The 11803-nt window shown below is 38.4% G+C and overlaps 1 protein-coding gene across 1 annotated transcript in view; it reads left to right on the plus strand.

Moving 5' to 3' along the window:
• LOC136442085 (WD repeat-containing protein 31-like) overlaps positions 1-9334 on the plus strand; it is a 39960-nt gene extending 30626 nt beyond the window's left edge. The window contains exons 6-10 of the mRNA XM_066438710.1: positions 2308-2375; positions 6384-6525; positions 6880-7036; positions 7551-7620; positions 8199-9334. Of these exons, the coding sequence (XP_066294807.1) occupies positions 2308-2375; positions 6384-6525; positions 6880-7036; positions 7551-7620; positions 8199-8295 (534 nt within the window). The 3' untranslated portion in view covers positions 8296-9334. The remainder of the gene's footprint in view (positions 1-2307; positions 2376-6383; positions 6526-6879; positions 7037-7550; positions 7621-8198) is intronic.
• Positions 9335-11803: the final 2469 nt, after the last annotated feature.

Here is an 11803-nt window from a genome sequence, read left to right on the forward strand (position 1 = left end):
GATGTTTTTGAAAACAGTAGATACATCAGGGTAAGTTTACTTTGCAAAGTTTGTGCAATTTCCTGTAAAAGCGAAATTCGTTGATGCACAGAAAATTCAAGTATAAAACCTGGTCTATCAAGGTGTCACAAAAAACTGTACAATTTTGTTCAAAATAAAGTCTTAAATGTAAAAAAAGACATCTATCAAAATGTATATATACTCTTGAGGTAAACATAGCAAATTTGGAGCACACAAATCACTTTGTTTAATTGGACTGGGGCCATGTGAAATCCCTGGCTCTGCTCTTGAATTGCGACTTTGTGAAAAGATTGGCTACAAAAGTGGCCAATTAGACTTGCCAGATGTACAATTTACCCTTAGATTGGCCACAGAGGCCGTGCCTTGCTTATTTCCGATGGGTGAGATAGGAACACAGGAGGGTCTGCATGGGGGTTCTGACAACTATTTGTGCCAAACTTAGACTATCTACGAATTACACTAAAATCAAAAATGCATTCATGCAAAATTTGGGAGACTCTATACGAATTACCAGAATAAGACAGCAATCCCTAGGAATTAAGGGAAATCAAAATAGGCTGCCTTCACCTAACAGAAAAGAGCATGCAGGCCCTCATTTAGAGTGGGTGCAAGGTCACATGCCTTGTCCAAGTTATGTGGATGTGGGCGTCATTAAGAAGAAATTGACCTTATTATGCTGTAAGCTGATTGAACCCAAAAACCCAAGAGAATAAATTAGGCCTCAAAAAAGATATTAATGTGTTTCCGGTTACGGTCCTGGAAAATTTTGGTCTGTAATCTGTGTATAGTAGTTAGGGATTCTCTCTTTTATCTTTAGATTTCGGCCAAGGTGATCTAAGAAATACAGTTTAACAAAACATGATGCAAAAATAGAGATATTCAGGACACTGGTATTTTCAACATCATATTAATTATTATGAGAAGTACAATCATTATGTTTATACACATTTTTATTTCAACTGTTCAAAACCTTCATCTGTTAACAGAATTATTGCAAGACTACTTGGAATTCTGTTTTGCTTCATCATTCAGATGTCAGATAAAAAATTTTGCCAGTGGTCAACCAAAAAAGCTAAAGTTGGCAGGCTTTTGCTAGGGTCAGTCGGGTAACTGGAAGCACGACATTATCTTTCCTAGGGCTATGATACCTGAAATATGTAGTACTGCCAAGTGCCAACTACTTGGCAAGTACATGTGTAAGTTACATTGCGCTTGCTGAGTTTTCACAATTTCTATGCCCTCCACAACTGTGTGCCAACCCACAGTACATCAATCATCATGACATTGACTTATAGCCCATCATTTTCACCTCCTTTAAATTTCTCTTCCGCCACAAAGGGGAGTTTAGAGACTTGGCAGAATTCCCATGTTTCCAGACTGTGCACCTTTTACCTTTTGTCCTTCGGGGCTCTTTGCAATCTGTTTCTGTCAAAGTTTGTTACCAGGAAACTTTCATCTTTTTTCAAACATCAAGGTGGTCATCGGAGGGTTAAAACCTCTAAAGACGAGAGGTTATCTGTGTCTGTGTCTGTATCAGTCTCCTGATGTAGCTGATACAGCATTATCACACCATGCTTCATGTCGTTTTTACCGACCTGAAAAATGGAGGTATAGATTTTTACGTGTCTCTATTTGTGTGTGTGTGTGTGTTTCCGGATTTTGTTAAGTCGGCATAACTCAAAAACCTCCGGATGGATTACGATCATGATATTTGATACAACCTAAGTATATGCCTTGGGTAGGTCTTGGGAAACTGAAGGTCAAGGTCGATTTCAGGCACTCTGGTATGTGACGTTGTTCTTGCATGAAATGGTTTTGACCTCAAGGTCATAAAAGCACAAAATGTGAAGAGAACATTCGTTGGTTTTCACATCTTATTAAAACATGAAATGGACTTGTAACTGCTTTTATGACACATAACCTGTCTCGGAATCCATATTTTTTATCATAAACTGCATTGTATTGCTGGGAATAGACCTTACATTAATTACCTAAAGAACTCACATATACTATATATAGCACCCAGGTTACCATATCTGTTTGTTCAGTAGGATCATAGCACGTCCAGTTCAAAACGGATGCAAACACACACCAGGGGGCCCAAAATCGACCTTGACCTTCGTCTTCCCATACTAGGTAGCATCCAGAGGTTCCTAAGTTATGCTGACCACAAGTATCCAGAAACACAAACACACAGACAGACACACCAAAAACAATATCGCAGTTTATGTATCTGATACTGGTATTGAAAGTGTAACTATGTGCCTGTGTCTCTGTGTTGTACAGGTGACTGACATTTGCTGGGTGTCGGGACAGCAGACAGTGGCTCAGACAGGGGAAGACAAAGTCCTGAAGTAAGTAACGTGGGGTCCCATAACTTCGACAGTACCATAACTTCGAACTAGTTTTACTTTGTCTTATTATGCAGAAGAGAGACATGTCTGTTTCTATCCACTGTGCTGAATAAAAACGCAGAGAACCCAAGTTCATGCATATAGCTGTCGTCTGAATGAAATACGGATTTGTGTACAGTTAACTGATTTTTGCGCCACCAGGAAAATTTGGCTACAAACAATGGCTACGTTCGACGCAAGTTCATTGCGTAATGGCAACTCTTATATAAAGAACAGTCAACAATCGGCACGCAAACTTTATTGTTTTACACATGAGGCATTAAAGCTATACAAAACACACAAAAAACGTAGGTGTTTGTTAGTTTATGTCGCGATTAAACTTGTCTTAAATAACAAAATAACCGCGGCTTCGAACGCCCTCCCCCCTTTACGTCACGGCCATTCCGTTAACCACAATTCGAATGTGATGCTACAGTGTTGACGTTTCACGGTCCCCCTGTCTAAATCACGTACGAGCTAGTGAGGCTCCAAAACCGCAAATCTTATTAATCTGGCTTGAAACACGTCAGATAAACTTGCATTTGATAAGTTTCCGTCGGCAGGCTTGCACATGGTTCCACCAGCAAACGCATTGATGTTGCAAACATGTAACCTAACCCCGCATGTTGATTAAAGACTGACAGGCCGCTGGCTTTGATGTAGGCGGCACGGGTCGGTGATCTCTGAATGCATAAACACGAAGTTCATTGAATGTAAATGGCGATTTCTCATTGCTTGCTCAAAACAAAAATCTAGAAAACCATGAATAGAGAGATCTCAAATTAACTGATGCTGTTGTTTAAAATAAGTCGTCACTTTGTACCGAATTGACTGAAAAAACAAGGGGCCGCGTACTTTCTGGTCACTTGCGGTGCCGTGCCGAGTGCAAATGTCACAATTCCAGTTTCCGGTGTAACAATTCTTCCCCGGCAGTTTGCGACGTACTTATGGCACATTTGTGGCATTTGTGAGTTCATGTTACGGGACCATTTGTATGAAATGAAGTATCTACTCTCATTACCATACCAAAGAACGGATCGTCAACGTTGACCATGCTTGGAACGCAACAAGCGGCGTAAACAGTCGCTAAGTCACAGCGCGCCCCGCATCGGCGGCAACTTACGCACGGTGAAAAAAAAAATTACCACAGGGAAGCTGAAGTTAGTTGACACAAAATTATTCTGTCTGTTTACTGAAAATCGTGCCGACAAATTAAGGAGAGACAAAGGTATTTGTATGTCGAAGTTACGGTACCCTGATTAGAATGGAACGATGTGGAACGCTATATTCATAACAACATTTTTCTGGTTTACCGACTGAGATTATAGTGTGAATCGTGCATGGACGGTGTAAAATTAACTCGACAACGGAAAATCCTTAAACTCCGCCACTCTAATTTATCATTCGTCAAAATGCAACACTTTTCAGACAACCGACACTGGTGCAATGCGATGTCGAACTCGTGAATTTACGTTTGAAGTTATGGGACCCCACGTTACATGCAAAACTCAGTTCTACCATTGGAACAGGGATGAGGGAGGCCCTAAGGAATCTCAGCTAGCTTCATCCTCATGATTACCGGGGTATTGATCGTGAAATGCGTTGTATAGTGAGGAGAAACCTCTGCACGTAAAAGAACACAAATCAAAGATTTGTTTGGCTAAAAACATGAGCCGTAGCAAAGCTGCATTATACAACCTGACACTATAGCTACTTGAAAAAGCAATATGCTTCACCTGGTTTGTTTTTTACTTCAACATGCAAGTCTGCAACTTACTGATCTGTCAGCTCTAGATGAAAGGATGACAGTTGATTGATGCACATACATACCTACAAAGAACACATAAAAGTCTTCCACTTCACACATGAGAGTCTTCAACAGAGGCTGTGAATTCCCTGGATTATTCCCAGAGTGATCATTCTCACAAGTGCAGTATCTCACACACTTGGAAGTCATCAGGAATACTGCCACTACTTTCCCAGAGGCATCAACATCGTAACATGTGTCCACTGAAAACACTGTCACTAAAGAGTTTGAGGGTGAAGCATATTTACAATGTCAGTTTACGCAGGCATTCCAACAGTCGGTGTGACAAGCCAGTGCTACATAATTGACTGTATACAGAATTGTAACAACATTGGTCAAATGTGTATCATTAACCACTGTGACAGTGCTTTCTGCAGAGTATCATACAATGTATTTACTATAATAGGTTGATCAGAGGGTTCTTGTTTCTCAAGCTACATTTTTTAAATCAAGAGTACTAGTATTGCAGGGAACAGATTTATTAACTGGGTTTTCGTGTAACCACTCAGACACATGTAAAGCTGAATAATTCTACCCACTTCATAATACCGAAACTCATGATTAGCCCCACTTGATTGTAACACTTTATCCTTGTTTTTCTTTATTAGGATGTTTAGTTTCATTCTATACCTCAGTTTTGTACTATGTTTAATAGATGTTACCATACAATGTACAGTGTACAATTTCCATGCAATGAAGCTCTTCTTCTTCTTCTAAGAACAGCAGTACACCATTAACGCTAATTAACCTTTATCCGGTTGTGTGTGCCTATATCCTTCTTCTTAACCTTGGCCTACAATGTAGGACACATCATTTACACTGTAACAAGACGCACTGTGTCTTAAAGATGGTCCGCAACAGCTGTAGGTCTTGTCTGGGAATGCTAGTCATCCCAACTTTGACCTAGACAGAAGTAAACTATCACATAACAGGAATCACTCCAAAGGGAACTGTTCTGCCTATAAGACACTATAGCTAGTAGATGTCAGTAAAATGTCAGTGATAAGCCAGGAGCATCATGCATGCATACATACATACATACATGGTCATAGTCAGTGAGTTGAAGCGTATACAAAGTTCTGCTTCCAGTATTCTCGGTTACAAATATAATGCATAGTATTAAACAATGTCTGAGCTGTTCAATAGTTAGTCAATACTGATGCTAAAGATTAGGCTGAATTCACAAAGGATTTAGGTTACAAATGCGCATTCAAGTTTTAAATAGCATTTACATTGGATGAAATTTGTCTTTCAAATCCTACATGCAGCTGTTCCAACCACTTAGTAAAAAAAGATACAGTCGTAAGAAAATTTCAACAGACATTGATTATGATTTATTATAAAGTTTATCAACGTTCAGATAACATATATGAAAAATATTAACACTTTGTAACATAAAGACAAGATTTGAACTTTTAACAAAATCTTGCACACACATGCATATGCACACACAGGCACGTGCACACACACACACACACAGTGACACACACACACACGAAAGCTTCTCAGAAACTGTATTGCCACAGGACATCCAGTAACTCCTTTCTGGAAAGTCTGACAACTCAATCATTCTAGTTTTACTTTGACTCAAGGGAATAAAGGTGCAAACAGCCCCTGTCAGTTAATGGATCAAGATGTCATGCCTGGAACTCTTCTTCTGGAGAAGAGCTTTACATGTCAGTGGGAACTAGGACGGGTTTGAATGTAACAGACAAGACAAACAAGCTGACTAGGCTAATGGGACAGTGATGTCTTCTGCCTGTAGTAATCAGCAAACAGGAGGGACATTCATCAGAGGATCCACTGAGGAGTCAAAGTTTACCCTCTATCAGTCATGACAATTAACATCATGTGTTGAAAATGTTTAGATAACACACTTGTTATATCAGATGGAAAGGTTGGAATCGCTACATATAATTTTGTTTAAAGCCAAAACATAAAACTGTGTAAATTGGGCTGTTTTGTAAAAACCATTAATTCAAAATTCTTTGAAGTGTTTCCAGATGCGTGAAAAATTGAAGTTTAAAAGCAACTTAACAAGGTTCAAATTTTTTTTTCAAAATGGGAGATCATGGTACATTTAAAAAACGTGGTGTTTGCATGTTGTAAATAACGTACACTGTAGGCTAAGCTTTTCTTATCTGTTTTCTCTTGTGTTTCAGATTGTGGGATGCACGAGGCCTGTATGTGTCCTGTACCTTCCCACAGAAACAGTACATCCAAACCAGCTGTGATGTCAGCAGGGATGGAAACTACTGCCTCACCACCAGCAACGGCTTTGGGGGACAGGGGTGTGAAGCCACGGTGAGAAATCTGGAACTAAATTTGTGTAACTTTTTAGTCTATGTGAAATACCTGCAATGTATATAGTATGGGAGGATTTCCTTTCATGGTAGAAATGATTATACAGTATCTAAGATATTCCAGAGTTTTTGACTCACTTTGTTGATAACTCACACAAATGAGATGTATAAAAAAGATGAGACTCGGTACAACTAATCTTATATTGGCCATGTCCTGAACACAAGATATCAAAACCAAACACACGCATCCGAAAACATAACCTTCTCTGTGAAAGTAATGATATAGATAATGGCATGACAGATTTCCACATCTTGCTGATCAAAGGACAATGAGATTTTTCTTTCTTTGTTGCAGCTGTGGGACGTGCGTGCGGTGAAAGCGGTGTGCGAGTATCGAGGTCACAGAGAGACAGCCTCAGCCTGTGCCTTCCTCCCACCTGTCCTCAGTCAGGCGCTGGTGGCCACAGCTTCTCATGACTGCACAGTCAGAATATGGGACCAAAACACTCAAGGTCGGGCTAGTACATCTTCTTTACAATGCTTTGTTATGTTTATACAATGATGATGTAATAAAATTATTGCATGCATTTTACAGTTGACTATACAAGGTACAAAATCCATGAATGTCAAGTTTTTTGTAACAATTCAAAGAAACTAAATAGATTTTTAGTTTATCTTAGTTGATAATTGATAGTTGATAATTGATAATTCCTAATGAAGTGTTTTCCAACTCAAAGAATTTGACTCATCCAAATTTTTCACAAAAGTTGGAGAACAGTTAATTTCTTATTATGAATCTTTTTCTAATGGCAACACAGATACATAAGATAGATTTTTAATGGTCAGCTCAAAATAGTCTTTCTCATTTGGTCAAAATCTAAATCACTGGTCAGGAACAGATAATTTTTACCCCAGATCTTTTGTAGTGTAGCAATGCCACCTAGTGAGCAAGATTCATACTGCATTGTAACCATCTGCTCAAAGCGCCACCTGTTGGCTAAGGATGGTACTACATGTATATTTCAGACTGCCTTTGTGTCCAGACCCTTCCTGTCTCAGGACCTCTTACTGCGCTGGCAGGTTTTGATGATGCCAGGTCTGTATGGCTAGATAGATACATCGGTATAGAATAAAATACTATATTTTGATGCAAGGATGCCAATATTCTATATACATGTAACATCCTTGGGTTTATGAAACCACTGTATCTGACTATGGTGGGGTTTTAGCCTCTGATTGATGATGGTTCTATTACCCAGTGCAAAATAAGTCTGTTGTGGAAGTTGCATGTACATGCTTTTGTCGTTTGTAAAGCCAAACTTGCACTGTTGCAGTGAGCGGACTGATTTTTTTGCTGTGTTAAATGTATTTGCCCCTTTGAACAGCATGTTTGAGACTGCAGCACCCCCCAGATATGCAAAGTTTAGAGATACGAAATGTACAAGAGTGCATTATACAAGGGGAAATTGCATAATATTTGATAACTATCAACATTTACGCTTCCAACGCTTCCTTTGTCACTTCTGTATGTAGTGTGTGATTGCAGATTTTTTTAGACACATTTTTCTTGGTAGCAGACATGTGACAGAATTATACATTAGACATTTCATCAGTTGTTTCAGATGTAAACTTTCATATTCTGACCTGTTTCTGTGTTTTTTTCTTCCCCGCAAGTCTGTGCTGCTCCAGCTTCAATACAGGTGTTCACCTGTTCCACCTGGACGTGACACCTGAGCAGAAGGTTAACCTGATCAGGAAAGCACAGTTCTGATGGAGGACAGTTACAGAACATTCCAGAATACGCTAGTGTGTTTAACATGCTGATGTTGCATTTGAACTCACCAATCACCGCATAGATGTAGAAGACCTGAGTTCTCATTGGAGGACAGTTACAGAACATTCCAGAATATGCTACTACCTACAGCACGCTGATGTTGCATTTGAACTCACCAATCACCGCATAGATGTAGAAGACCAGTTGTGATGGAGGACAATTACAGAACATTTCAGAATGGGGGTGATATACCTCGTACACCCTAATGTTGCATTGAACTCACTAATCACCGCACGGCTGTAGAGGACCACTAAGGCCGCACAAGCTATAATTCAGGGATCTATACATCCACTCCTGCCATACTGAACCATTCCGTCCAAAACTCACCGATTGCAAGAAATCATTAATTATTTTCTTATGTGTCAGAAAAGGGTCCAGAAAAATTTGACAATCCTTTTGCAACCAAGTTAAAGTGGACCCTGTAACATATTAGTGCTTGAAGAAGTTGAGGAAAATGAACAAACTTTCAAAAAAATGATTACCGGTTTGTATGAAGGTACAATGTACTTTAAAAAGTAGGAAAGGCATTTTTGTAATGAAGGGTTCATGGGATTTTACAAGGGAGGTGCCACATAGATTGGGCATGGCTTTGGGTAAAGTTACAATTATTACTAGACTAGACGTCTATTTCTTCTACCTCCAGATATACCACACTACTGTTTATTCTTAAGTAGAGAATTTTGATGACAATTTGTATTTAAGACTCTTGACTTCTTCACTCCTCAAACAACTTATTGCTGATGTCTTGCAGATGCCGCATTGTGTAATTGCAAGCTTGAAGGTGTTTGTTGTGCATTATGATGTGTGGTAGGTTTACTTGTATTTTTTTGCTTCTCGTAGAAGTGGTGATTGTCAAAAGCTGCCAAATGCTTGTTGAAAATATGTAAATTATCATTATAGTATTATATCAGTTGATGTGGAAATTTATGATGTAGAAATGTTTCAATAAATAACATCGATCTGAGCCAGTATAAAATGTTTTCAATTTCTTTTTTAACTAATGTCACTAACTAGATATCAATTATAAATGTTATGGTTTGTACCAATAGTATAGTTTGATTTCTGATGATGTGTACTGTAAATCACTTTAATATAGCGGCAGGAAAATATAGCGGTTGAGGGAAAATGAAATAGGTCACACCACTTAATTTTAACGGTGGGAACAAATATAATTGTCTGAAATATTAGTGATCAAATATTTGCGATGATGAAATTTTAGCTGTTGAGTAGTGACTGTTAAATCAGCTAAAATTAAGTTACAGTTAACAAATCAAGAATTACAATATGTTTACCAATTATTAACAGGTAGCTGCAGTGCAACATAGACGTTGTTTTAGACCAGTCCATTCTAAACTTTGCTCAAAATCATTTTACACATATTGTTGAATGCCAGTAAAAGTAAAGTTACAACATTTTTTGGTTTGCTTATACAAATTCCAAAACACAAGGTATAATGTAAGCAAGGCCTCAAAGTGATATTCTTCAAGAAAAACATGAACACCCCTACAAGTCAAAGTAGTATGAGCCACCTCTTCCCAGCCTTGTGAAGGACAATTGTTCACCTTCATTCCACCTTCGGGACAACTGACTGTATCCAGCCCTAAAAGGTGAGCTGTTTTTTCTTTTGTTTACCAATACGAAAAGGATGCATCAGGGTGGTATTTTGATACAATACACAATGTTTGTGTTGTTTTTTATTGTTTAGCAGTGACCAGAAGTATCTTTTGTAACTGAGTGGTTAGGGTGCATAGGGTTACGTAAGCAGCACACTTACCTGGGTTTGAAATTAAGGAAATTTGCTCTATATATACTTGATGGTAATTACATGTCAAAATATCAAACTTGAAATGCTGACGACGGTTGCCCACTTGAGTGCCGACACTTGTATACAAATATATTCAGCTACTTATATACATGTAACTTTGTACGTGTATTACATTTATGTACGTGAACGCGTTTTTACAGTATTCAAAATCGTCACGGCTACAAATGGAATTCTCTGAACTTTCTTCAGCTACATTTGCATTTACCATGAAACACCAAGCATACATGTATACACAATAATTGCTGCACAGTATGAAATCTAACATTAACCACCTGTATAAACATGGGCTTTATCCATCTTAGATTAGTAACATTACAACTGTTTGACACGACTATTTGTTCAGTTTTTGATAACCCCAAAGTTTACTGTGCGACAAACTAAAGAGAGACAGAGAGGCCAGAGAAAAAGAGTTTATGTATCAATAAAGTGTGACCGTTCTAAAACTTCTAATCTAGAACCACATATCCTCTGTAATTATGGTAAAAAAAATCTTTGTAAGATACAGGGCTTTCTGTCCTATTCAATTATTCATACCGCCGGTAGTAAGATTCTATAGAGTTTTTGTGTTTAAACAATGCCCCGGATGACATGGACATAATGCAACCTTTACTTAACCTTTTGTCACAATAATCCGGCGGAACAATTACAGTTAGGCACCTCACATATTAGGGACGTCAAAATGTTTGTATAGTCACTTAATTCATATAAGATACAGTCGTGTTTTCATTCTTAGTGGCAATCATTGCTGGAACATATTATGTAGTAAAAGTGTTTTTACCCCTTCCCACCGATGAGATTGTAATGTTGTATAACCGTCAACACCCCAATATTTCTTGCGACTAAAATGACTAAGCGGGTTACAAACGGACCCCATCATGGTTTTCTCAGTAAATATAATTTTTAAACATATTTTTCGATGATCATTGTACAAACATTGCTTTGTCCGTAAAACAGATTAGGAGAGGTTGTAGTAGATGTTTACTGACAAAGTCACGGAAGGGATTTTTTGGATAGAAAAATGTTCAAATGGCCCTTCAAAATACACGCCTTTGGTCCAAACGGACCCCGTTGTGGTGTTTGAGGGTTACGTGTGAAATTTAAAGTTGTACCGCTGCTCTAGTAGCTCAGAACCATGTAACAAGGTGATATTTAGACAGTTAACACTACTTCAGATGTACTAATCATTAACAATACACGTTTCAAAAAGGTAAAAACGATAGATCATTCACACATTGTGAAGCTGTCGCCGGCAGCCTACGGGTACGTGCAAAACACAAATGAAGAAAATGGCAGGTTTAATTCGACCAAGGCCATTTAATCAAATACTTGTCCAAACTGTCTCAGAAAGTGTCACCGATGACAGTTATAACGATCTCAAGGCTAGTGAAATGTTTGACCAATTTATCAATGACATGTTAAGTTTCCTAAAACGTCAATATAGTCACGAAAGGTACATTGATATTGACAGATGAAACTTGTATTTATGGATGGATGCATGCTATGGTCTTGATTTTTTTGTGGCAGAAAAAGATAATTATTTGACATTGTCCGCTGCGAAAATAAGTTCACATCTACTGCGACATTCATTCAATCGATAACCACACCTCAAGTGCTTGTGTA

This window comes from Branchiostoma lanceolatum, chromosome 9 (genome assembly GCF_035083965.1).
Source record: "Branchiostoma lanceolatum isolate klBraLanc5 chromosome 9, klBraLanc5.hap2, whole genome shotgun sequence".
In the NCBI taxonomy this organism is placed as follows: Eukaryota; Metazoa; Chordata; class Leptocardii; order Amphioxiformes; family Branchiostomatidae; genus Branchiostoma; species Branchiostoma lanceolatum.